General features: G+C 52.7%; 1 protein-coding gene across 5 annotated transcripts in view; it reads left to right on the top strand.

Moving 5' to 3' along the window:
* Nucleotides 1-27,187, top strand: part of INPP4A (inositol polyphosphate-4-phosphatase type I A) — a 148,636-nt gene that overhangs the window by 80,260 nt on the left and 41,189 nt on the right. For 3 of the 5 annotated variants that reach the window (XR_013830999.1, XM_079940581.1, XM_079940582.1), the window contains exons 5-17: nucleotides 3,396-3,514; nucleotides 5,489-5,605; nucleotides 5,880-5,959; nucleotides 8,115-8,226; nucleotides 8,969-9,059; nucleotides 9,416-9,563; nucleotides 12,426-12,556; nucleotides 14,427-14,531; nucleotides 15,015-15,123; nucleotides 19,503-19,686; nucleotides 20,897-21,115; nucleotides 21,905-22,148; nucleotides 25,659-25,691. Coding sequence is in view for 2 of the 5 variants with exons in the window: in XM_079940581.1 (XP_079796707.1) it covers nucleotides 3,396-3,514; nucleotides 5,489-5,605; nucleotides 5,880-5,959; nucleotides 8,115-8,226; nucleotides 8,969-9,059; nucleotides 9,416-9,563; nucleotides 12,426-12,556; nucleotides 14,427-14,531; nucleotides 15,015-15,123; nucleotides 19,503-19,686; nucleotides 20,897-21,115; nucleotides 21,905-22,148; nucleotides 25,659-25,691 (1,692 nt within the window). In the remaining 3 variants the exon portion in view is untranslated. The remainder of the gene's footprint in view (nucleotides 1-3,395; nucleotides 3,515-5,488; nucleotides 5,606-5,879; nucleotides 5,960-8,114; nucleotides 8,227-8,968; nucleotides 9,060-9,415; nucleotides 9,564-12,425; nucleotides 12,557-14,426; nucleotides 14,532-15,014; nucleotides 15,124-19,502; nucleotides 19,687-20,896; nucleotides 21,116-21,904; nucleotides 22,149-25,658; nucleotides 25,692-27,187) is intronic. The other 2 variants (XR_013830998.1, XR_013830997.1) reach the window with 2 other exon arrangements.

Genomic DNA, 27,187 nt, shown 5'->3' with positions numbered 1-27,187 from the left:
GACCAGGGTCACCGATGGGGGTAGCTTAAAGGAGGGAGAGCAAATGGAACAGTCAAATCCCTGATTTCTGTTGAGGCAGACATAGAAGAAAGAGAATAGAATTTTTAGAAAATAATAAAACCTTAAGGCTTCTGGAAGAAAATAAATAACTCACGACCACAACTTGAGGGTAGGCAGAGCTCCCTTGGCAGAAAGTACCAACTCTCTGTTTTAGTTTGCTATTGCTGCCATAACAAATGACCATAACATAGCACCTTAAAACAACGCAAATGTATTATCTTACAGTTCCCTTAGGTCAGAAACCCAGAGGGCTCAGCTGGGTCTCTGCTTAGAATCTTATAACACCAAAATGAAAGCTTCAGCATGGATGCGGTCCTTTCTGGGGGCTCTAGGGGAGAATGTGTTTCCTTGTTCATTCAAGTCGTTGGCAGAATGAGTTACTTGTGGTTTTAGGACTGAGGTCCCCATTTCTTTGCTAGCTACCGGGTTGAGGCCTGTTCTCAACTTATAAGGGCCACTCACATTCTGTGGCTGTGGCCCCTTCCTCCATCTTCGAAGCCAGCAATGACAGGTTGAGTGCCTTTCATGCTTAGAATCTCTCCTGTCTCTCTTTTTTTTATTGTCACATCTTTCTAACTCACCCTTCCACCTTCCACTTGTACTTTTAAGAGCTCATGTCATTAGACTAAGCCCACCCAGATAATCCAGAATAATCTTTTCATGTCAAGATTCCATGACCTTAATCACATCTATGAAGTCTTCTTTTGCCTATGATTATCATATATTCACAGGTTCCCGGGATTAGAACGTGGATACTTTTTAGGGGGAGGGACATTTTTCTGCCTGCTGTTCTCTAAAATTAAAAATCTAAAATCAAAAAAAACTGTAGAAATCTTTAAACAAATGAATAAATAAACCACAGACTGGGAAAAAAAAATTCACAACACATATACCTGACAAAGGACAGATCCAGAATAAAATGCTTACAAATTGACAGTTAAAAAAAAAAAATCAACTCAATTTAAAAATGAGCAAAAGACTTGAGCAGACTGTTGACAAAAGAAGTTATAACAATGAACAATAAACACATGGTGAAAAGATGCTTAACATCATGAGTCATCACAGAAGTGCAAATTAAAACACGTCCATTAGAACAACTAAAATAAAGACGAGCCCCACCAACTGTCGGTGAGACGCAGAGCAACTGGAACTCATGTAAATTGCTGGTTGGATTGTAAAATGATACAGCCACTTTAGAAAACTGTCAGCTTCTTACAAAACTAAGTGTGTCCTCTACTATAAGCTAGAAATTCCACTCCTAGGTACTTAGGCAAAGGAAAGAAAACATGTTCACAAAAAGATGTAAGAATGTTTATAGCACCTTTATTTATAATAGTTCCAAACTGGAAACAACCCGAATGTCTATTAACAGCGGGACTGATAAGTAAATGTTGGTACATTCATACAATGGAATATAATTCATCAATTTTTAAAAAGAAGAATGAATTATTGGTATATAAACAATACAGAGGGATCTTAAAAATGTTCCATTTATGTGAAATTCAAGAATGGACAAAAGTGATAAAAATCAGAAAGTGGTTGCAGAAGTAGGGGAATTGACTGGGAAGTATGGGGGGAACTTTCTCTGATGGGAAAAGGTGTCTTGTTTTGATGAGGGTTACATGGGTGTATATGATTGTCAAAACTCATTGAACTGAAAACCCAAGGTCTTTGTATTTTATTATATTCCAATAAGTAATGAAAATCCATGAAGATGTATGAGAAGATAATACAAAGAGATTAATTTTCAGAAGTAAATTAATTTGCAGAAGTAAAAATCAGTTTCTGAATTTTAAATCACCAGTGAGCATTTTAAAAATCAATGAGAATGATGAGAGCAGGAATAAAGACCTCTAAAAATCCTCTCCTTCATAAAGACAGTGGAAAAATGGTCAAAATCAATTGTTTCAATTGTCAAGATATTGAAACAACCTAAGTGCCCATCAACAGATGAATGGATAAAGAAGATGTGGTATATACACAGATACAATGGAATATTACTCAGCCATAAAAAAGGATGAAAATTTTGTCTTTTGCAGCAACATGGATGGACTTGGAGGGCATTATGCTAAGTGAAATAAGTCAGACAGAGAAAGACAAATACTGTATGATATCACTTATATGTGGGATCTAAAAAATACAACAAACTAGCGAATATAACAAAAAAGAAGTAGACTTACAGATATAGAGAACAAACTGGTGGTTACCAGTAGGGAGAGCTGGAAGGGGCAATACAGGGGTGGGGGGAGTAGAAGGTACAAACGACTGGGTGTAAGATAGGCTCAAGGGTGTATAGTACAACACGGGAAATATAGCCAATATTTTGTAATAAGTGTAAATGGAAAGTAACCTTTAGAAATTGTATAAAAATTAAAAATTATAAATTGTTTTAAAAAAATCAATTGTTTCCGAACTCTGGGAATTAACCAAAGGCTTGCAACACTGTGGGGCATGTTCAGTGCCCCTCCAGAAAAGCCAGTTCTTTTTATGAGTGTTGGGTGATTTACCATATGTTTCATCAGTTACAATGTGGGTATTTTTTCATCTTTTAGTATATCTTTAATCAGAAAGTGTCTTACAATCAGTGTCATATCATAGACTAATGGCAGTGGGCCTTTTTTTTTCTCTTATAATGCATTTTACAACAGATAGCATGTTAGATTCAAAGACGTATGATCATTTTTCCTGTGGGTCCCTTCTATGATAGAGTTATCTGAGTCTTTCAAAATGCTTAGTACATTTTCTAACTGAAACAGTTCTGCAGGGCACCTTTTGTTCTGAAAAGTCACATGTTTAGTAATCTTACATTTGATATAAGTCTTATAAGGAGAATAAATAAGCAATGACTTCCTTAAAAAAAAAAGCTTTGTTTATTTTGCCATAGAATTTTAATTTGCTTCCAACATACATCACACACAGATCTGGGGACACCATAAGCTACGGCTGCGGAAGTCCTGGATGCGGGTGTGTGTAGCTGGGTCTTGATTTCATCAACTCTGTGGCTGCCTAGCTCCAATTAGTTATTAAGGTCAGACTTTATGGGTCAGACCCTTCCTATGTCATCCATTCCGTGGACGTAGAGAGCCTTCCATTGGCAGTGCCTGCATTGCTGTCCTGGGGGCTGGGGAAGGCGGGGAGGAATGAGAAGGGATTGCTTCTAATCTGAAAAATCACCTCCCTGTGACAACTGACACTGTGATCATCTCATCCCTTTGAGTGCATTTACTTCTCTTTCTTTGGATGCATTTGGAACAGAGAACTAACTAGAGCCTGATTTTAAAGATTCATTTCTATTTTATTTTATTTATTTTACTTCTGTTGTTTTAATTCTGTAGCTTGCAGTGAGCTGCATACGCCGTCGCTAGATCGAAAACCAAATAGCTTTGTAGCAGTGAGTGTGACCACCCCACCCCAGGCGTTCTGGACGAAACACGCGCAGACGGAGATCATTGAGGTGGGTGCTGCTGGCCCCTGGCCTCCGGCGGCTCCGTGACAGTGTTTCTGATCCCGGTGGGAGGGCTGTTCAGTGGCCTGAGCACCTGTAGCTGCAGCTACGTTGGTACCTTGCATCACACGTACTCACGCGGGTGGCATTTATATTCGCCATATCCTTTACAGTTATTATTGATTGCTGGCAGGCTGTTTTTGAACAGTGGGTCCCCTCAGGTTGATTGCCTTTTAAGAGGTAAGACCCGATTCTTCCTTGTCAACTCCAGTTGGCTGCTACTTGTGGACAGTCGTGCTCATTAATCAGAGTTTGGAGAGCGTTAACCCTTAACCAACCCTCTTACTAGGCATACCTTTATTTTTATTGGTTTTTATTTTTATATTCTTTTGAGATGCGTGCTATGTGTTTACTTTTTACGTTAAATGAAATGATCTGCGTTCGCCTGGGGAAGTTTACAAAATTTCTTCCGATAATTGAGCACATCATGCAAGTTATGAAACTAAGTGTAGGAGTTGGCTGGTGTGAGCTCCTGTTGGATTTTGTTGGTGACGTGAGCCTCTAGGTGTGAAGTATCTCCTCCCTGGCACTCTCCACCAAACAAATTGCATTTCCCCTTCTCTCCCAGTTTCACATTTTGGAAGACAAGACACTTTTTCATTCTCTTAGAAATGTATTTCCAAGTTCAGGCCAACAATTCTGTTTTCTCGGCATTTGTCGAGCACTGCCTACGTAGGAAGCCTAGTGCTGGGTGCTGTGGGTGATGCAAAGACCCTTGAGGCCCCGCCCCTGCCCTCAAGGAGTCTACCGTCCTGTGGGTGAGGAGGCGGAAATGAACGTGGCTCATGCAGACAGAGCAGAGTGTGGTCTCTGTTAGAGCAGAGAGACGAGGACGGTACCCGGAGGTCGAGGTCCCATCCAGCTCGTTGTGTGGGTTTGGAGAGTAACTTGATCCTGTCCAGTGTGTGCAGAGGCAGAGCAGGAGTGCAGGGAAGCGGGGGTCTAGCCGGGCGGGGCAGCCTTGTCCGCAGGTGTGTTTCAGGGAGGCGCCGGGTCGGAGGTCGCTGGGGGAGTGACAGTGCTGTGGGGCCCGGCTGGCAGCAGGGAGGAGTGGAAAGAAGGGGGCACGAGAGGGAGGCTCTGGAGGGGGACCTGGCGGGGGTGCATCGATGCTGGGTGGTTGAGAACAAAGGAGAAGGAGGCACCAAAGCAGGTGCCTGGGTCTGCAGCCTCCTTGGCCAGAGAGTCAGAGAGGGTCCAAGCCAGCGGATGGAGGGACAGGTTGGGTGGGGCTGCGGCCCCAGCAGGACACCGGGGGCGGGCACTGTCCAGCAGGCGCTGAGACATTGGAGCTGGAGCTGCAGGTACAGACAGGAGCCGCTAACTGGCTGAGATCGCTAACCACCGCCTGAGGAAGAGAGTCTGATGTAACGGCGCTTTGCGGGGCAAGGCCGGGCTGCCAGGAAGTAGCTACCTACGATTGAGACACTAGCAGCTAGTCCTCAGAAAAGGATAGCCCTAAGAAAGCCGGACCGTAATTATTCCAAACCCAGGATTCTGGAAATAACCAGCTCTGGCCATTCATATCCTCTTCCATCTGCCTTTGTACATCTTAAAGGAATCACCCACAGTAGTAGATCCAAATGCATAACTCAAGTGAAGTTGTAAGACTAAGAATACATGTGGACATTCAACTCAGTTTTAGAAAATCCTTCCCGCTGAGGGAGGAACCCTTAGAATGAGCCCGTGGGCCCAGCTTGTGTGGTGGTCTGTTTGTTGTATCTGGGCCCAGAAAACTTTGTCCTTTTTGGAAAACAGTGTTTTGGTTATACGCATCCATGTAAGCCCCATTCGCACTTGTGTTGATCCAGGTTGGTAAGAACGTTACTTTCTCCTTCTGAGAACGTTGGTGTGTTTCAGAAGCAACCAGTTCAAAAAATCCAACTCTGTATTCTGATTCTTTTTTTTTTTGTTCTATTCTAGGGAACCAACGATCCTATATTTCTAAGCAGTATTGCCTTCTTTCAAGACTCTCTCATCAATCAGATGACACAGATCAAGCTCTCCGTGTATGATGTCAAGGATAGATCTCAGGGAACAGTTAAGTACCATGTTGTGGTTCGTGGGATAGTCTTCCCTTTTTTTAAAGTTCTGTAATCGTTTGAGAGGTGGACACGAGATTGACTTCACTTCTGGCTCACAAATTCATGTCCAAATGTACTTGTCTTTGGGAACGTCTCTATGAGCCTCCCCATTGGGCTACTGAGATGAGGTCAGATGTGTTGAGAGAACCAGCCAGCTGGACTCCCCAGGGCCTGGCAGTTGGAGCAGAGGCAAAGCAGGTGCACTAATGCTGTCTCCCCCTCTTCCTCAGATGTACTTGCTGGGCTCTGGAACATTTGTCGTCAAAGATCTGCTCCAGGACAGGCGTCATAGGTTGTATTTAACACTAAGGTTGGTATTAAATTTTGTCCCTTTGCAAGGATCTGGCATTATGAGGTCCAGGGACAGATGGGGAAAGGCCCTACTTCCTATACTGGGAGAGCACCGTGTCCCCAGAGGCCAGACTCTGGGCAGGGACTTGGTTGTCATTGAGGAGAGAGAAAAAAAGCCTGTCAGAGAGCCTGTCACGGAATGGAAATGTGCAGTGTTCATAGGAAGTATGCAGACCCAAAGGAAAACCTAGGTATGCATCTAATAATACCAAACATACTTTGCTGTTATCTGTCCCCTCCCTAATAGGATCTCCCAGAGGGCAGGGGTGTTCCATGGTTTTGCTCGTATCCCAAGACCTAGAACAGTGCGTGCTGCTCAATAAATATTTGTGGAAGGAAGGGCTGTGGGGAGGGAGGCGCGGCGGGGGGACCCCGCTATGCTGGGGTCAAGGTGTCGGTCCTTCCCAGATTCATTTTAGGGGCAGGTCCCACCCTGACATAGTGTTCTTTTTTTTTTTTTTTTTCCAAAATAATGTAAAAATTGGGGAAATAGTCCCAAATAGCGAAGAAGATTTTGACACAGAAGATGAATTCCCTGCTAGTCGTGTGACATTTTGAAGATACGGAGATGACAGAGTTGAAGGCGTTGGGCAGGGCTCACCCTGCTGTGTATGTGGAGAGCTTGACTCAGGACGAGGAAGGGGTCTCGGGGAGAAAAATCAGGGTCGCATGGGGGAGGGGCCGTTAGAGAAGAACACCCAGGTACATCATACGCCAGAGATGATTCTAGTTGGATTAGGGTTAAATGTAAGACGTGGGCATCATCCTTTTTATTTATTTATTTTTAAATTTTTATACATGTACATTTTATAGTCATTTATTAAGCTCTTACTGTGTGCTCTCCTGTATGACCTCGCCTAATACTACAACCCTAGGAGGAGATATTAGGAACCTGAGGTCCAGAGAGGTTAATTAACTTGCTCAGTGTTATCCAGCTGAGAACTATCAGAGCCCACATACAAATCCAGGCAGTCTGATTCCAGAGCCTGCACTTTTTATTTTTTAGTTTTTGGCTGCGTTGGGTCTTTGTTGCTGCGCACGGGCTTTCCTCTGGTTGCGGCAAGCGGGCTTCTCATTGTGGTGGCTTCTCTTGTGGCGGAGCACGGGCTCTAGGCACTCGGGCTTCAGTAGCTGTGGCACGTGGGCTCAGTAGTTGTGGCTTGCAGGTTCTAGAACACAGGCTCAGTAGTTGTAACGCACGGGCTCAGTTGCTCTGCGGCATGTGGGATCTTCCCGGACCGGGGATCGAACCTGTGTCCCCCGCACTGGCAGGCGGATTCTTAACCACTGCGCCACCAGGGAAGCCCCATCATCCTTTTTAAAAGGAGCTAGAGATGACCGTCGAACAGAGAGCCTGGGAAGGGACTCTTCCAGGCACGAGAACGTGAGAGTGAGTCACAGAGGAGATGGTCAGTGGATGCATGTGACCACATAAAAATTTAGAACCTGGCTAAGCCCCACAGCTTAGATAAAAAAGCCAGAGCTTCAGGGTATCTCTGAATGAATCAAGTATTCCCTGGGGCTTCCCTGGATGCATCAGATGGGCCCAGGCAGCCAGCAGCCACCCTGAGGGTCTCAGCAGTAAAGCGGACCAGGGCGAGAGTGGTGTCAGCTATACCATGAAGGAGTCAGAGGCTTTGGGAAATCCTGGGTGACCTCAGCTTACTTGGGGTCCCGGCCTAGGCCTTGAGGCTAATCAGAGCTTGAGGGTGGGGTGGGAATGAGTAGAAAAGGGGTCTAGTGCCAGAAGAAGGTGCTCTCCCGTCCCGATTGCACGGTGTGTCTGCATCACTCTCCGGGGCGGGGTCAGCCCAGGGCTGATGGGCGCCAGCCTCCCGAGCGGGCATTGGCTACCCCTGACCCCCGCTTCACCGGGCACGCCACCCATCTCTGGGGCATCGTCTCCTCTCAGACACAGCCCTCTTCTGTGCCCCCATCTCCTCGCCTGCCTCCCCCGGAGCCTGTGCACACGGTAGCTGCTGCCTGACCCACCAGCTGGCCCCATCCTGGCATCCCCAGGACCCCTTGACCATCCAGGAAGCTGTGCTTTGTGTTGAAGCAGAAAACGAAGCGCAGTCCCCGCGCTGTTTACCGAAGCGCGTTGCCGGTTGCAGGTCTGCGGAGAGCGACCGCGTGGGCAACATCACCGTGATGGGCTGGCAGATGGAGGAGAAGTCAGACCAGCGGCCCCCCGTGACCCGGTCTCTGGACACCGTCAACGGGAGGGTGAGCACACCACTCTGCTCCTCTCCGTGAGGAGTCGAGGACTGTCCTGACGCGCTTTGCCAGTGAGCTGTGGGGAGGGGAAGGCCGGGCTCTGCCGGGCGCGCCAGTCCCCCCAGGTACTTCTCCACGTAGAGAGAAGCGGGCCCCTGCCCCTGTCCCAGGCCACGCCGGCGTCCCTCCAGAGTGCAGAGGGCAGAGGTGGCTCATGGGTGTGGAGTGAGACCCAGGTCACCCTGAGGGCTGGTCACGGTCTTCCTCTCCCAGACACTCCTCTGCCTCGCAGTCGCCTGGGCCCCGTCTCACACCTGTGCCCGGCCCCCCCCCCCCCCCAACCATGTCACCCTCTCTGATGCACAGCCGCTCACCCAGACACTCTCAAACGACAGTTCTAATTTCAGAGCCCAAACGCTGGCAGTCATTGTAAAATACAGAGATCTCTCATTTTACCCCAAATGAACCTGAACGTCAGCTGTGGAAATACTCGTGGGCCTCGTCTACCACTGCCCTTTCATCCTACACGTCAGAACACTCGAAGACAAGGGGAAGTGACTTCGAAAGTTGTGCATTTCTAGAAAGCTGTGTGGGCGGAGTATGTTCAGCGTCCTGGGAGGGGGCCTCACTTGTCTGGCTGTGCGTTCCTCGTAGAGTTGTTGGTGGATGTTAGTTTCAAGGGTTCTTTTATGACATGATGTGCTCTGGAGTCAGTCACAGTTTCCTCATGCTTTTCTGTACATGTTTTTAGATGGTTCTGCCTGTTGACGAGAGCTTGACCGAGGCCTTGGGAATCCGATCCAAATACGCTTCGTTGCGAAAAGACACTTTACTGAAATCGGGTAAGCAGCTTCCTCTGTCGGTACCCTTGCCACTCGTGAGTGTCCACGCGGGTTCGTGGTCTGCTTCCCCACCCGCTCTGATTGTCACGGCTGTGCACGCCCATCGTCACCTCTCTCTGCACATCAGCGTGCCGTCCTTTGTGGCAGCGTGTCGGGACCTCGTGACCCTCCGGGGAGGAGGCTCCTGCTTCCTTTTGCTCTGTCTCGATGGTGTCGGGCTCGGTCACTCTGTGGGTGTGGGTTTAAGTGTTTTAACTCCCTGGAGATGAGCAGGAAGGAGACCCGGGGGCCGGCGGGGAGGGGGCCCCGCGGCGGCCTGCGCCTGCTCACTGCGGCCCGTCGCCCTCCCGCCTCAGTGTTCGGCGGTGCCGTCTGCCGCATGTACCGGTTCCCGACCACCGAGGGCAACCACCTGCGGATCCTGGAGCAGATGGCAGAGAGCGTGCTGTCCCTGCACGTGCCCCGGCAGTTCGTGAAGCTCCTGCTGGAGGAGGACGCGGCCAGGTGAGGCCCCCTGTCATCGGCCCCTGCCGTCTGGAAGGCCCGTGGACGGGGTGGGTGAGCACTGGCCTCACATGGGCCGCACGCCCGGCGTCCGCCGCCTGCCTGCTGCGCGGCCTGGGCTCAGTTTGCTCATCTGTGTCCCGGGGTTTCTGCGCGAGGACGTCATGAGACAGCGTGCCCGACACGCCAGCTGTGCCCCTGCTGAGCACGGGTTCCCCTCCCCTCGCCTCCCCTCCGGCCTTGAGAAAGTTAGACTAGCTGGTCCCTCTCTGGTTGCGGCTGCCTGGGTCACGGTTTCCTACGGTCCGGGCTCCAGAGAGCTAAGGATGACCCATCAGGACACTGATCCTCTGTGTCTCTCGGCCCGGGGCCTGCTTCACTGGTCCTGAGGCGGGGAGCAGCCTGCGGGGAGGTCCGGGCACTGCAGAGTACGTCTCCCGTCCGCCTAAGAGTCATCTCTGCTCCTTGCCATCGAGCAGTGTTAATCGTAGATGCAACACAGCAGCTGCGTGAAGGAAAACAGTGCAGCCAGATCCTACTGTTTTAATACAGCTATTTTGTTTTAATTTTTCTATCTTGAAAAAAAATTTGAACTTAGAGAAAAAGGGGAAGAATAATGCAATGAGCTGCTTTATCCCCCTATGTGTGTATATTTTATTTATTTTTTATTTTTTTAGATGAATTTATTTTATTTATTTTTGGCTGTGTTGGGTTTTTGTTGCTGTGCGCGGGCTTTCTCTAGTTGCGGCGAGTGGGGGACTTCTTTTCGTTGCAGTGTGCAGGCTTCTCGTTGCGGTGGCTTCTCTTGTTGTTGTCCGTGCTCTAGGTGTGCGGGCTTCAGTAGTTGTGGCACGTGGGCTCTAGAGCGCAGGCTCAGTAGTTGTGGCTCACGGGCTCAGTAGTTGTGGCGCACGGGCTTAGTTGCTCCACGACACGTGGGATCTTCCCGGACCAGGGCTTGAACCCGTGTCCTCTGTGTTGGCAGGCGGATTCTTAACCACTGCGCCACCGGGGAAGCCCTGTGTATATTTTATAGAGTTAATTTTTTAAAACTTCCTTTCAACTTTTCCATATTTGTAATATATTTACATAGCTACCATCTATTTTTCTACATATCTTCAGTTTCACTAAATTTTTAGTTACGCATAATTTCCCACTGTTTGGTGCACTGTAACTCGGAAGAGTTCATTCATTCATTGTGTCGGTTTGGAGGGTTTTGTTGTTTCCCACACCAACCACGTGGCCAGTGTTCTGCTCACTGTGGTGGGGAGGCGGGGGTCTTGATGAGTGAGATGGACCGTGGGAGACAATCAGTAACAGAACTTGGGCCACATGGGGCCCAGACGGGTCACTGGTGTGCAGAACTTAAAAGGGGCTGTGAGAAGGAGGAGGGTGGCCGGGGCAGGCCTCTGAGAGACGGTGACACTAAGCTGACACCCGAAGCACAAGGAGGAGCCACGTGACGCACGGGCAGAGACACGGAGAGAGAAGGACCCGCAGTGGCTGAGGCAGACAGGCTCGGTTGCAGACCCAAGGCGAGCGGGGCCACTCAGCCGGCAACCCACGGGGACATCGGTCCCACCCAGCCTTGCCTGCGCTGAGGGTTCTTTTACGTTAACCTCGTTGATTAGTAATAATAATAATAATAAAATGGCACGGCTTTAAAATTTTTTTTTAACTTTAGAAAATTTAGTAGATCCTAAACACTTCTATAAACTTAGCTTTTTCCCCCCCTTAGAGGAAAATGTGCGTAGTATAAAAAGCCAAAGAGCGCAAAAAGGTTTTTAACGAAAAGCGTAAGTCTTGGGATGCTCAACTTTCTGATCTCCTTCCCAAGAAACAACCACTTTTAGCCGTTTTAGTGTTTTCTGCTGTATTTCTCGATTTATGTATAGAGTGCTCTCTTGATGAATCAACTTCAGAGATTAACTGCTGATTTCCTATGAAGAGGATTTGGGGTCTTTTATACTTTCCCCCCCAGTTTCCTAAATTTCCTAAAATGGTTATCCTTTTTTTTGAATCCATTTTTTGTGTTCATTATTCTGATTATGTAGCTCTTATTTCCTGCTGAGCTAAGAAGTTTATATTTCAGTTCTTAAACAGCTTTGCTTTCATTTTTGTGGATATAACAAATTCTTTTTTTCCCTTGTCTTCTTCTCTATGCACTTTTAGATCTAGACAGTTCATTACTTACACAGGTAGTAAAGGGAACGATAGCTAAAGCTGCCATCTTCCCAGGGTCCTTGTCCCGGACCCGAATAGGATGACAGTGAAACATAAGGGGCCTGGTGGCCACAGCAGGAGCCACGGGACCCCCGTTGCTGAGCAGCCCGGCTCGCGGGACAGCTTTATATTCTGCAGCTCTGCTCTGGTGAGGGCAGAAAGCCCCGCCTCCCAGAATCCAGGAGGCAGTGACAGCCCCGGGTAGGGGGGATGGAGGGGTGGGGAGAGCCTGCAGCAGTTGCCCTCAGGCTCCAATCCTCCTGTGCTCCGGGAGGGTCAGACTCAGGCTGCAGTTCAAGCCTTCACGCCCCTGTGGCCTCTGGACACATGCAAGGTCGCCAGGGTGCCATGGTGGAGCCACTTCCCTCTTCACTCCTTCACTTAGTTTTCCCTGAACATTTGACTGAGTTCCTATGAACAGCCTGTCTGTGCAGTTTCCACGTGGTCAGTGGTCTGCCTTTTTTACAGCCGCTCTTGGAGCTGTCTGCTGTCCTGCCCTGCTGCTGCCCCTCCAGACTCGCAGGGCCTCCCCTGGGTATGACGCGTCCACATCCATCTGTCCTCCTGGCTGGTCAGGACTCCTGAGCCTCTGCTGGGAGGGAGCCGGCGCCATGACCTGATGCGTGTGTCTTCTTGCAGAGTGTGTGAACTGGAGGAGCTGGGGGAACTGTCCCCTTGCTGGGAGAGCCTCCGGCGCCAGATCGTCACTCAGTACCAGACCATCATCCTCACGTACCAGGAGAACCTGACCGACCTCCATCAGTACAAAGGTGGGTGCCCGCTCTCAACCCCACCATGGCTCACCCGCTCTCATTTTCCCAGCTGGAAATCTGGAACCTAGGGTCACTTCCATATTCCCACTGACAGACACTCTAATGGATTTTTAAAAATAGATTCTCATGTAGGTGTGAGTTCTCTCAAATATGGAGTTTTCAGATCTTAATTGAGAAGACAAATGTGTGAATTGCATCGAAAGTTCCTTCCATGGTGTCATCTGCCAAAACAACCGCCGTAGGATGAAATTCAGGAGAGACAAAGTCACAGGCTGTTGGTTCATTTTATTTCTTCATCTTGGTCTAGCATCAGCGAAATGGCCAAAAGGATGCAGGCCGTTTGCCTTGAGACAAAGCAAGGCAGGGCTTTCTGGATTTCCCGGTTTACCTGTTCAGCGGTCCTTATGTTTACGTATGAATTGTCTGAGTGGAGCTCTCCATTTTAAGCCTCAAAAGTGAACGTGAAATATAGACACATCTTTTCTTCTTGAAAGATGCCACTTGATTTTCAAAACATTTTCAGGGTAGGTTTAGAAGACTGTGCTTAACTCATTCCCTCTTGGTTCCAAATGGAGTGACTTTTTTGGTTTTCTATTACTTTATTCTCTTCAGATTCTTCCCTCCTTCCCCTCTTTATAATAGAATTTCAGCTTTTAAAGAAAATCGTAACCCCTTACTGTGGGGACAGCACAGAGGAACCCGTCCCTGAACTTGGCTGGGAAGCAGCCAGGTTTACAGGAGTGATGACAAGATGATGGTGCCCTGGGTTTGGTTTGAATCTGAAGAACAGATCTAAGTGTATTTCTAAGACAAATGGCAGTGTTTGCCTGAAGGGACTTAGGGACCTGCCCGTGCTGGATGCTTGTTACCTGGGAAAGTCTGAAACGCCCCCACCATGATTCTTCTAGAGCAGAGCTTCTGAGATGTCAGTGTGCTTCTAAGTCTCCAGAGAGTCTCGTGAACAGCAGATCTGGGATTCTGCATTTATAACAGGCTCCCAGGATGCCAGTGCCGGGGGTCCGTGGGCTACCCCGTCAGTAGCTAGAGAACCATCTCCCGTGGCAAAGTGCAAAGCGGACAGTGGCTGGTCTGCGTTTTGCATACTGGCAAAATAAAGTCGTCTTTTTTCACCAGGTGGAATGTTTGTTTCTCCTGATCATTAGTGTAATTTATAGTCTCTTTTTCTAGGCAAGTAGTTCTTTACTTAATTAGTTAAGTATTCTAATTATAGAAATAAGATTGTGAATATTTTGTAGAAAACATGGTCCAAACTCCTGAGCCCCACCCCAGGATGTGCAAGGGGACGTGTTAGCGTGTTTTCCGGAGGCCAAAATCGCGGCTGTGTAGCGTTTGCTCATCTGATAGACGTGGGGTGATGAGCAGACCTTCTCATCACTTTTCAGAATTGAGAAGTGTTGCTCCCGTCACACCAGTTTCTTAGCTCTTGGATGCCGGCAGGCTCTACAGTTGGAACAGGCACTTCCTGGCACGGGCCCACTTGCTTTTTATAGTGGTGCTGACATCGTGCTGCACAGAATCCTGTCCCTGTGTCAGACCTGTCGGTTGAGAGCTGCCGATGGGAAGGCCCGGCGTCGCTCCCGAGCCTCTGAGGGTGGATCCACCAGGCCCCTTTCACCACCTAGGACCCCGAACCAGTCTTCTGGCCGGGAGCTGCTCTCCCTCAATGTTCCACCCCCATCGTCTGGGAAGGAAGTGTGCTCGCGGGCAGCTCAGAGTTTCTGAGGCCACTGCTGACACACACCTGCATACCCGCGGCAGTACCCTCAAACTGTCCCTTCTCCACCCACCGTTCATGAATGGGGGATACGGGCTGACCATCTTTATTTTCTCACATTCCATTCCTCAGGTCCCTCGTTCAAGGCAAGCAGTTTGAAAGCAGATAAAAAGTTAGAATTTGTTCCCACAAACTTACACATACAGAGGATGAGAGTTCAGGACGATGGAGGATCAGGTAACTGTCCCGCTCGATCACATCTCACTTCTTTTCTCCCTGAGCTGCCCCACATCTGCCCCAGCCTGCCCTGTGTGTGCTGCTGCTGGGCGCTCGGCAAAGGCCCAGCCCAAGGGCCTCCGGAAGGCCTCTGTGGAGAGCTCAGACCCCTTCCCCTCGTTTGTCCTCCCTCCAGCTTCCCTTTGTGTTGCTGTGGCAGAAAATTGCCCACAGGTCATCCTTCTGAAGGAGGGATGCAAGCTGAGCCGCTGGGTAGTTGCCCTCTGCCCTGTGTGACTCTCCCCTGAGACAGGACCCTCGTAGCCGAGATGATGGTGCTTGGCTCCAGAGGCCCTCGGGCAGCCCGGGCTGTGCGACTGAGGGAACCACAGGCTGCTTGGAAGTGGGCTGGCGGGGGATCCCAGAGTTGTGCACGTATCCCTGTAGCTGGCTCGTCCACAGGCCTGAGCCCAGAGTAATGGAGGAGAGCTTTCTGTCATTCAGATCAGAACTACGACATTGTCACCATCGGAGCGCCAGCAGCACACTGCCAAGGCTTTAAGTCAGGAGGTCTCCGCAAAAAGCTGCACAAATTTGAAGAGACCAAGAAACAGTAAGTTCTTGGAGGGTGTTTGTTGTCCTTGTACTGCTGTCTGACGCTTCCTAGGTTAAAAAAAAAGAAAGTCAAAACGGGACCACAGAAAACATCCAGCATCCGATCTGCTTTTGCGGGGTGGGAGGAGCTGCCTTACGGGCCCTGTGCTGCTCTGTGTGTGTGACTGAGCTGGGTGGGTGACGAGGCACCCGAGCCCTGGTCCTGTCCCTGTAAAATGACAGCGGATGGAAATGCACCTGGAGAGCAGCGCCCCAGGCGGCGGCCCTCCTGGACGCTGGGGCTCAGCTGCCCTTTACAGGCCCTGGTCGGTCGGTTGAAGGTCACAAAGCGTGAAGCCCGGGAGAGGTCGTCGGTGTCAGAAAGGCTCAAGGGGCTGCGCGGAGTTGACCACGCGGAGCAGGAACTTGGGAGGAGGGCGGGGTGGGGCGGGCCTTGCGGAGCTCGCGGTGAGGGGCGGGGCCTTGGGGGCAGGAGCCGAGGGGAGGGGCCGGGCAGGCGCAGGCGGCGCGGAGGTGACCAGAGCTGACGGGTCTGGGCCTGGCCCTGGGGCAAAGTCAGCACCAGCGCTCGGAGCCTGCTGGAAATCGGGGAGCGGAGGGTGCAGGGTGTGCTGTGGATCAGAGGGGACGGGAGAGAGCGCTAAACCGAGCTGTGGAGCTGGACGCCGCGAGGCGTGGGTGATCTTCCCGAGCGTCACGCGCCAGGCTTACCTTGACCAGGGCGTGCGGGTGTAGGAAGTGGATGCTATGCGTGTGGCCGAGGCCTGGGCTCCTGGGACCGTGAGGTGGAAGAGCAGCGTGAAGGCCTCAGGCGCGCAGAAGGTGACCGAGACGAGCCCGTGCTCAGGCTGATAGGAGAGATGAAGGCAAGTGCGGGGAGACGGCAGAGGACACTGATGGAGCGAGGTTCTGGAGGAGACGGGGCGGCGAGGCCCGGAGAAGAAGGTGGGGCTGCAGAGAAGGAACAAGCTGGGGCCACGAGGGGGCAGTCTGCGTGGAACGTGGGCTTGAGGGGCCGGAGCCGAGTGCTTTGAGGATGGTGAGGCCAAGGCCCGCCAGCCTCAGGAGGACCCGCGGGGCAGTCGGAGGAGGCTTAGCGCTGGCCTGGCCGGAGCCTCAGGCCCCAGGGCGGGAGTCAGGACAGGGCTTGAGCAAGGTGACCTCGGACTGCACGGGTTGGGAAGAAAGGTCAGGTGCAGCGGTTGTGGGCCAAGGGGCCCGCAGGCTGGCGGAGAGCAGCTGGGGAGTTGGGTCAGAGCTGAGCGCAGGGCCGGGTGGCATCTCTGGGAGGCCCCTGGCAGCCTCCTCGACCTTGATTCGTCCCCACCAAGGGCTTCTCCCTGGGCAGACAAGCCAGGCCACCAGATCCCTCCGAGGACTCACCGACGCGGTGCTTCTCTGGGAATTAGGACAAAGGCGAGCTTCCTGTGCCACAGTGCTCTGCACAGCCAGCCGCGTGTCTGTCGCAGCATTGCATGTGGCCGCGTGGAGGTGCGAGCGTGTGACCTGAGGCTGGCGTGGAGGCCCCGGAGGAGAAAGCCGCTCGAGAGGGCTGTCCCTGTCCCAGGAAGGTTGGGGTGTTGATACCTGTCTGGCATGTTAACTTCAGTACCTCTTACTCCCTAAGCGCTTTTACAGCATTTTTCTAATATATACATTTTTATTTAATGTCCTACTGATGTCGTAACACCACCTGCAGGAATGGTTTGCACCAGGGGAGCTCTCCTTTCGGCGCAGGTGTTACTCGCCCGCATGGGACGTCTCCCTGGGGCTCGAGCACACGCGCAGACGTTGCTCTCACCAGTGAGCATGCTGGGCTCTTGAGTTTAATTGTCCCTGTAGTCGGGGCCTCGACAAATGATCTCCAGAATTTTGACGAAAGAGAACTTGTTTTTTTAATTTTTGTTTTGCATTTGCCGTTTGCTAACCAGCTGCTAATATTTCGTTTTGGTTCTTTTCTTTAGCAGTTTTGAGGAGTGTTGGTGAGTTTTCTGTCTGTGGAGAGTGTGTGTTTGGGTCTTGCTCTCGTGCGGAGAGACTGTCCCCTCCTCTGAGGTGCTTCCCCCTCCGTGCCCCCGTGGGCTCCTAGTTGTAGCCTCATAGACAGAATTCTCCTTCCAACTGCAATCTTCTGTGATAATGAATAGCCCATCTCCGGTCTGCTGTGTCAAACCCTCCCAGTCTGGTAGCAGTTCATTGCTGTGCTCACTCGAAGCGAAGACCCAGTTTTGTTCCTCCGGGATATGAGGAGCCCAGGCCGGGCAGGTCCCCAGGTGCTGGGATTTCAAGTCAACCCACTGGTGCGTTTGGGAGTCCCTTCCTGGCTTCTTTTACAAGAACCTGTTGCTTTTCAGTTTTCAGTTTCCCTTCACGTCTTGTAGGAATGAAGCCAGCTTACATTTTTATGGTATTTAATAGTTAATGGAGATTTGTAAAACAGTATTACTAGGGCCAGTTTTATCCCTGGAGGGCAAACCAACAATTAATACAACCCAGTGACTTTTTCCACCAACAATGAGATGGCAGCCAGAAGCCACCATGCCTGCTGCCTGGGGTCCCCACTGCCGTTCCAGGCCTCCCCAGACCCGCCCGGGGCGCTTGCCCCGGCCCAGAACAGGGGCTCCGCCCTGGGGCTTGTGAGGCACCCGTAGCCCTCAGAACTGCTGCTGTCGTAGAGCTGGAGCAGCTCAGGGGCCGTGGCAGGGCGCACACTCCTGGAGGTGCTGCATGCTGAGGACACCCTCCCCGGTGGCTGAGGCTCTGCGGCTGCCCCCCGTTTAGGCCTGTGGTTGGGCTCCCATGCTCACGTGTTCACGGTCATCCGTGAACAGCAGCTCTTTGAAGTGCATCCTTTCTCACTCCCGCCACGTCCTTCCCGTGTGGGAAGAGTAAATTTCACAGCCTGTTCGGGGTAGCGCTCCCGAGACCCAGCTGTCCCAGATGGTAGCTATTCCGCCACGTCCTTCCCGTGTGGGAAGAGTAAATTTCACAGCCGGTCCCGGGGTAGCGCTCCCGAGACCCGGGGTGGCGCTCCCGAGACCCGGGGCAGCGCCCCCGAGACGCAGCTGCCCCAGACGGCAGCTATTCATTCAGCAGCGATTGCAGGTTGGAGAGCAGCGTGCGCACCTCGTGCTGTGCAGGCTTGACCGCAGCCTGCTGCATGGGCTTCTGGCAGCGCCATCGTTTTTCACTGTGGTGTCTGGGCTTGGGGTGTTGTTTTTTCTCGGGTGCTTCGGGTTTTTGTTTTTGCATGTTTACCCCATAGTCCATCAGGGGAATGGGCAGGGCGGTCTGTTGGTGACCCAGCTTCGGGTTACCCTGGAAAGAGCCCAGCAGGGAAAGGGCTCAGTCCTACCGTGTGACCCTCACCTCCAGGGGCAGCAGTGGGGGGTGTGGTCCTCCCTCTTCCCCTGAACTCAAAGGGCAGCTCTTCGAGGGGACCAGTCAGGGCCCCTCCTTACATGAAGCATGGCTGCCTTATACGTCTCCCTGTTTCCCTCAGCTTCCTCAGGTGGTCTGAAAAATAAACTTATAATATTGGGTTGATTGGGGATCTTAGCTAAGAGACATGTAATTTACCATCCCCATCTAGAAGGTCCCACGAAGCCAGGGACGTGGAGTTGGATCCCCAGAGGCTGGTGTTTGTGCCGGACAGTAGCTTTGACATCAGATCCCAAGATGCACATGCTGCTCGGTGGCAGGGAGTGGGGAACGAGGGAAGGACTGGTTTTCAAAGCCAGTGAGGCATCCAGGCCTGGCCTCCAGTTCGGCATGTTCTCCATGCCCCCCTTCATCCGATGGAACATTGAGCAGGGGAGTCCCGGAGCAGGGGAGAGAGGATGGAAGCCCAGTGTTCTGGGGACTTGCTGGGGTAGACACATGAGGGAGGGTGTGGGTCTGTGCGCAGAAAGTTTGAAGTCCTGATTGGCCAAATGAAAAGACAGGTTTCTTTTGGCAAAGTCCAGCCCCTACTGCAGTCTCCCTTCACTGCGGTGTGAGCCACTCTGGTGTCAGCAGGTCTCCACTCAAGTACTGCTTAAAAACTGACAGAAGAGGTTCTTAGGTGAAAGGTTGTGAGCATCCAGGCAACTACTGGGTTCAGCATCTGTACACACAAGTAGAAACACAGTAAGAATACAGATACATGCAAACATGGATAAAAGGCTTAATTGTATTTTAACATTTCAAGCCTCTACTGTACAGACAGAATGGATCTGCTGAGATTTCCTCTTGTCCACCAACAACTAGACCAGCCTAGGAAACAGCCCCGAGTAACAGGAGGCTTCACCTCGTGTTGGTGGTGGGCAGGGGTGGGGAGGTGCTACTATCCCCACCGATTCAAGAGAACCCCTTAGAAGCTGTTCTCATCCTTTTTAGTACGTCGTCCAGCTGCCAGTCCATCATCTACATACCACAGGACATCGTCAGAGCCAAGGAGATCATTGCCCAGATCAACACCCTGAAAACCCAAGTGAGTTACTACGCAGAGAGGCTCTCGAGGGCGGCCAAGGACAGGTCCGCCACTGGCCTCGAAAGAACACTCGCCATCTTAGCAGACAAGGTAGGAGAGGCTACCCTGCTGCAGGGGGGTGGGGGTCCCTTGGGTTTCTGAGTACCCCTGGACACCTCATGTGTGCCTAGAGCTGTCCACACAAATGGTGACACTGGGATGACCTTGAAGGTCTGACTTCAGATCCTATTCCCACAAAGGCCTGGGGCGGGGCTTGGTGACTGGCCCGTGGTCACAGAGCTGGATGGGGGCAGACCAGCAATAGAGCCCGGAGCTCAGGAGCCTCAGCTGCGGCTTCATGCCCTTGACTTTCCAGGGAGCGCACGGGGGTCTTGTTGAAGCTGGGACAGTTCCTCTGCTTCCTTAGTGACTGTCTACCCAGCACATTTGGGGCCACATTTCTGTTGTACTCACAGTTCGAAAAAAGAAACTGAATTATTATACACACATAATATAAGAACAGTATAATTTCACTGGGTTATGTATAGTCCACAAACCAGCTTCTAATTAACTGTCACCTGATCCTGATTAAAAATTGATGGGTGATGCTTTTTCACATGACTCAGTGTCTCTCCCAACGTACGTGCCTCCGCCAAACACACACGTGGCCACAGGCACACACACGTGCACACACAGATTCTGGTCACACTTCCCCACACACACCTGCTTCACTGGGATGAGCTGCTTTTCCCCGTCCAAATGTCTTGTATCCTTCCCATGTGTTTGCCCAGTAAAAAGACTGAGAGCCGGGGATTAAATCCACTCATAAAATAAAGGTGACGCTGTCAGACGTCAAATTCTGAGCCACAGAGCTGCTGTTGCGTGCAGAATTCCCCAGAACCGCAAGTGCTATGCCAGGAATCCCGCTGCCCGGGGCTTCAGGTATTAGATGTGACGCATAAGACTTCAGCGGTTAAACTGAAGTGAGGCCTGTGCCCTGGGATGGAGGGACAGCCCGGGAAGCCAGTGAAGGCTGGCACTGGACTCACCCCGGGCCCCTCCTCCAGCCATGTCAGGCTCAGAGGCTGGCCGGGGTCCAAGAATGTCAGAGGCTTCTTGGCCTCCCTGTCGTCCTCCTTGCGTTCTCCGGGCTTCTGTGGGAAGTTCTTGCCGAGATTCAGCCGGGCCCGTCGTGCGGCAGGCAGCCTTAAACCTCGGCCGTCTCGAGGGCTGCAGCTCTTGGGGTGTGGGCACCGTGCGGGAGGGCGGAGGGGGGCGGGCTGGGCGCTCACAGAGGCCGGGTGTGCGTGTGTCCCTGCAGACCCGGCAGCTGGTCACCGTGTGCGACTGCAAGCTGCTGGCCACCTCCATCCACGGGCTGAACGCGGCCCGGCCCGACTACATCGCCTCCAAGGCCTCGCCCACCTCCACTGAGGAGGAGCAGGTGATGCTGAGGAACGACCAGGACACCCTCATGGCCAGGTGGTCGGGCAGGAACAGCCGGTCTTCCCTGCAGGTGGACTGGCACGAGGAGGAGTGGGTGAGTCTGCCGCCCCCGCCCGTCACCCTACCGCTGAGCCGGCCTGGAAAATGCGAGGCCTTGCTCCCTCGCGGGTGTCGGGCCCAGCCCGGGCCCTGCCCCCTCGGCCTCCACTGGCCGTCAGCCCTGCCAGGGCCACGTCTTTCTGGAGATGTGGGAGCTGAGGTGCTGGGCAGCTTGGTGAGGATTTGGGAGACGCCGCCCTGACATCCCGTCACGATGTTGCTTCCGCTGGGTGGGCTTTGAGAGCAGGGGCTGCCCCTTGAGGGAGTGACACATCACGGACTCGTGTTTGTCATTTGCTGGGACTGTTCTTCGGCGGTGTCGTCCTGGGGGCACCGGACTGCCGGCGGCAGCAGCGCGCTCCCCCAGGCCTGCCCTGGCGTCCTGAGTGCTGCCTGGGTTTCTGCAGGGACCCCCCCGCCCCCGTCCCCCATGCTGAGCGATCCACGGCCTCCATCCAGAAGACCTCAGTCCCCTGCGGTGTTTGTACGAGGTCTGCGGGGAGGGAGGAGGGGACGAGGGTGCTCCCGTGGCCCTTGTACCCACAGTGGCCTCCGGGACAGCGACTAACAGACGTCCCCCAAGCTTTGAAACTGACGCCCACGGGACATCGACTTGTCTTTGGAAAAGCAGATGCAGCTTAATGGGGGATTCCAAATTGTCTCACCCTCTCTGCATCCTGAGGGGTCTCAGTGGGCGTGGCGCCCGGGGGTGGGGGGCGGGCCCTGCTTTCTGCCCTGTGTCTCCTGCTGGGAGAGCTGACCCCGCGCCCCTTGGGTCCGCCAGGAGAAGGTGTGGCTGAACGTGGACAAGAGCCTGGAGTGCATCATCCAGCGGGCAGACAAGCTGCTGCAGCGGGAGCGCCTGCAGGCCGAGGGCTGCGACCACAGCCTCCCCGGCACCGGCAGCTGCGCAGGAAGGAAAGGTAACCGGGGCAGCCAGGCCTACTGGATCCGACCGGAGGACCCCCTCTGCGACGGGCCCCCCTCGCCACGCCCCCCCGCCGCATGCCGCCCTCACCCGACCACACGTGCGTACGCACCCCGCTTCCCACCTCCACCTCGAGCGCTGTCTGTGTGTTCGTGTGTGTCTCTAACTCCACGCCCGCCACGCAGACTGCAGGGAGGCCTCTCAGCAGAGGGGTGTCGCGGCACCCAGAGCAGTGGGGGCGGGGGGGCCGCGTGTGAGCCTGCAGGCGAAGGCCGGTCCTCAGGGCCCCGCGGGCTCACGCTGCCGCGTCCGGGAGGGTGGGGCTCCTGGACTTGGCTGGTTTGTCAGCCAGTCTGGGGACCCGAAGGAGGCCGAACGGTAGATGCCTTTCTCGCGAGGTTGCTTACGGCATCGGGCATCAGGGACAAGGTGAGGCGCGGCTCTCTCTGGATGAGAGCTGGTGGCAGGCCCAGCGGACTCGTCTGGAAAGCCTGGTTGTCACCGGCTGGGCGCGCTTTTATCCGGCAGAGGCCTGCTGCCCTGGGCCTTGCTCGTAACCCAGTCAGAGGGTGGGCCCCGCTCCCACGTCTGGGGGGGCCAGTTAGGTTCCTCTGTTCGGCGCCACCTCCAAGGTGGGGCTCTCGGTAGAAGGCGGGACGCTGGCGTGAAGCGGCACGCTTCAGAAACAGCCTGCTGCCTGCGGAGACACAGGGCATGACCAGACGCTCTGCCCCGCTGCCGCCTTACAGCGGGGGGCCTCGTGCCTCCTGAACCCGTGGGTCCCTGGTCCCTGCAGCTCTGGCCTTTCCCCGGAAGAGCTGGTGGGGTTGTGCGCCAGGCAGCTGAGATCCAGCTGCCGCCGCCGCCTCCTTGCCCCCCTTTGGGCGGGTTAAGGCCCAGCTGGGCCAGGGATGGGCCGCTGGCAGTGGGACTTGTCATTTCTGAACCGGGCAGCTTTCATTCAAGGCAGGGTCTCGCTCCCCTGTCGGGGCCTCTTGGTAAATCCTCCTTGGGTTTGTCAGACGCCCTCCCCCTCCTGTCCGCCTGCAGTCTGTCCTCAGGGTGCGCTCTCACTTGAGCCTGTGTTTCCTCGGTGTCCCCGTCCTCCACTCTGCCATCTGTGAGGGGTTCGACTTTCAGTTCCCCAAACCTGTGTTTGGTTCATGGAACTGTTTTGTCTTTGTTCGTGCTGTCATTTTTTTTTTTTAATGTAAATTGTGTTTCTTTAAAAAAATTTCTGAAAGTTCATTGCTCATTTCTCTTTAATATTGTCTTGCTTGCAATTTAAACATTTTTCTGCATATTTAAAAAAAGTTACTGATTGGATTTTTTTAAATGCAGGAGATAGTTCATTTAACTGGATATACTGTTGTATTCATAACTTAAATGTCCTCTTTTTCTAGGCACGTCCCCTATTGTTCAAATATATAGACAAATTTAAGCGCAGTTTTAAAGTTATTTAAAGGAGCATTTCTTTGTGATATTTAGGGCTTGACTTGTACCTGTGTGTGCCATACAGATCAGCTCTGTTGTGCTCATGGGAGTAGGAAGCGTTTGAGAGAGTCTGACTCTGATCAGCGCTCAAAAGAAACTTATGAAACCACAGGCCTCTAAATTACCTGCACGTGGTCCTTAATTTAAAAATCTGAGCACAGCCGGGAAGCCGTCCAGACCTCGGCATGATCAGGAGGATCTGGACAGACCAGACTGTGAGCCATTTGTTTTACTCAGTCTCTTGTCCTCAGGGACCAGAGCTGGGCTCTGTCGTGACTCCTGATGCCCTTCCAGGTTCCTGGGGCACTTGTTTTGGCCTAATGAGCGGGGTTGTGTTCACACCGGCGTATTTACTGCCCGTGAACAACTCCATGCCTCTTTGAAAGGCGTTCTCTCTTTTCATTCCAATTCTCTACCCTGTCCTGGGTCCTTGGTTTTCATCTTTCATCAAGGAGTCGCCCTGCCTCAGCCCCGCCTGGGGTCAGGGCTCCGCAGGGCCCACTGACCAGTCCCCCGCAGCGGGGACCGCAGAGGCTCCGTGAGCCTCCCTCTCCTCCTGGTTTTCCACCCAAGTGACCCGTCTGCAAACTGTCAGGATTTGGTGACTTCCATTACCTCCCCCACACACTCTCTCCTGCTCTCCTCATCCCCGAAGAGTCCTTCAAACCCTGGACCAGGTTTCTCTTAACCTGAGATCTATGGGTTGCACCCCAGGTCCCCGTACCCCTGAGACTGTGCGCTAAAATCCGCATGTGTGTGGAGCAGTCCACAGTGGGCATCAAATCGCAGGGGCCTCTGTGATCTAAGAGGAGATCCCTCTCTCCCGTTTGACTGAAAGACGAGCCTACCGAGTGGGTTTAACCCCTGATCCCTTCTCAGGCATGGTCCCAGCCCAGCAGTTTGGGATCACTGCAGATCATGAAAACAGGCTTCTAAACCCTTCTCCTCATAGAGCCTTGGGATCTTGGAGGAAGGGTTATGGGGAGATAGAAGTCTGTATTTTTCCAAGGCCTGGGGTAGTTCTGATTTTAGCCAGACAGATGTTGAACAGTCACCGCTGTGCATCACACGCGCCACGGTGGTTTCCCTCTGTGTGAAGCAGGCGGTCTCAGGATATTTGCACTCTAGTGAAGACGCTGAAGTCTTCAGCATACAGAGGCCTTTAATTTTGCTCTATTTTCTGTCCCGTTGGCCAGTTTAAGAAGTCATTGCCAAAGACAATTAGAAGATCCCTGCCACCACCCTTCTGGACAATCCAGGTTGTCAAAGTCTCCGTTCAGCTGGTTCCAGTTATTCTTGAGGATCTGAAACCACCTGTTTCAGGATCCTAAAAGGTTCTTGAACTGAAAAGTTTAGACATAAAATAAAATAAGCTTTTAGCCCAAACGATCCCTTTTCAAACTTGTTTGTTTCAGGTGGCACACCCAGTTAACCAGGAATTTTAGAGTTTTTAAGGGAGAAGAGAACTTGAAACGAGTACTTCCCGATGTGACTCAGTGTAGGTGAAATTGAGTTACACTTGGTATTCTTTGAGGGACCTGGAGGGATGTTCCAATTCCAGACTTCCCTCAGTCATAAACGTTTTGTATTTGGCTTAAACATCGTAAAGATTGGCATGCATGTGTCTGGTATATGGGTTTCATGACTGGACCCTAACCTTTTGGATCTCAGCAGCCGACCTCTAGCCCGGGCTCTAGAGTCAGTCAGGGCGGTGGGCTCTGAGCTGCACGCTCGATTTACCGGTCAGTCTCTCTCACTGCAAGTTTGCTTCCAGGTGTCGTGAGCCAGCGTGGGCTCCAGCACATGCAATGGGATGGACGTGGGGGCTTTATCTCATTGTGACACGTTAACCTGCTCTTCCCGAAGAGTGTGTCATGTTGAAGTACCAGCAACATGCATGTTGACACCGGTGGATCGGGCAGGGAGCTCCAGGCAGCCCGACCACCTTCGTGTGACTCCTGGGGAAGAGGCAGGCAGGCCCCCGGCCTCTTCTCCGAGGCTCAGTTTAGCCGGCTTACTGCCAGCTGCTGCCGCAGTTGCGCTAAGCGTTGAGTTGCTCGTGTTTGAACCGTGTGCCGCTCCTTAATCATCCGTGTCGCCCTCCATTTCTGTGCAGATTGCAGCCCCCCTCCTGAAGAGTCCAGCCCAGGTACGTGGTTTCCGTTCAAGCCTTCTGCAGACGTCTTCTTAATATTCAGGGCGTGTTTGTAGCTAACCTGTCAAAGGTTACCTTGTACTCCCAGAGTCAGGAAAACATTTTAGGAGTTTCCTCATTGTGAGGGATGTAGCAACTTTTCTTAGGTTTGCCGAGGGGCCAGTCGGGCTGGTATTGTGGCCAGAAGCAGGCTACCACATGCGTTTTTGTCACTTTCCCGTCCTAAACCCTTTTCAGAAGTTAGTGTCCACGAGCGCATTAGGCTTCCTGAAGTGGGTGGCCTGGCTAAGAGAGGTACATGATGGGACGTGACGCCTCCTGTGATTTCACCTGAGCTTGCGAGCGTCCCATGGAGGGGGAGGCAGATAAGAGGTAGCCATCCCGATGCTGTGGCACGGTAATCACACAGCCTCCTCTCTTCTGAGCCTGGCTGCAGCCTTAGACTTCCTGTCAGGCACTGCTGTGGGCTTCGGGTGGAGTTAGCGCTAGAAGTGGCATCTTTTGGACTGCATTTGCATGTAGAAATCAGTGTTTGTGACTCTAGTTCAGGGGTCGGCAAACCACTGCTCCGAGCGAATCCCGTCCACCGCCTGCTCCTGTAAACACCGTTTTCCTGGAAATAAGTCACGCCCATTCGTTCACGTACTGTCCACGGCTGCTTTGGGGCAGTGCCGGAGTCCAGTAGTTGTGACAGAGACCCTGTGGCCTTCAAAGCCTAAAGTGTCGACTGTCTAGTCCTTTACAGAAAAACTGTGCCGACCCCTGCTCTAGTTCGTATCGAATTTCCTCGATGTGGCTTGTGGTTTTCCCAGAGGGAGCATGAGACCCCCAAGTACGATGTTGGGGGGTTTTTTTCCCCTTACACTCCAAAAAGCAGCTACCCAGTCAGCCTGAGGATTGCATCCCGCCCTCTGACTGCATGTAAATATGACAGCAGGCCGCCTGCCTTATGTCTAGGGTGCAGCCAGCTGTGATTGCGGGATTTGCCACACTATTCCCGTCAGCTCTCAGAGCATCCTCTCGCTCACACGGCCCGCTCACGGCCGTGACTCCAGAACCCCATTTGCTCATCAGCGGGTCATCTGATGGGGCGCCTCATAACCCCCCAGTTTACTTTCAGCCCCTCAGTTTCTCTCCCCAGAAACGTTAGTTTGGTCACGAGCAGGTCTCCAGCTCCGGTTCCCTGGGCCCTCCCCAGCACCTCCCCTGGCCCGGGTCTGGCTCCTTCCCACCTGCCTCTGGACTCCCAGTCCCCCCAGCTTACCTGCCGGACAGGTCGGTGCCTTCTCGCTGCGCTGTCTCCCCCGAGCCCCGTGGCGGTGACCGTCCCCAGCAGTTAAGGCCAGGAAAGGGGGTGGCGGCCTCATGACCCTGGCCCGAGGCAGCTCGGGGCTTTCCTCGGCTCTGCGAGCCCTGCAGTTTGTAGAGCCGAGGGGAGGTCTAGTGGGTTCCCGGGCAGCACTCGGGCAGCCTGGCTTGTACAGCTCTCC

This window comes from Stenella coeruleoalba (genome assembly GCF_951394435.1).
Source record: "Stenella coeruleoalba genome assembly, chromosome: 13".
Classification (NCBI taxonomy): domain Eukaryota; kingdom Metazoa; phylum Chordata; class Mammalia; order Artiodactyla; family Delphinidae; genus Stenella; species Stenella coeruleoalba.
The sequence above is the reverse complement of the archived record's forward strand: the minus strand, read 5'-3'. Positions and strand labels throughout refer to the sequence as shown.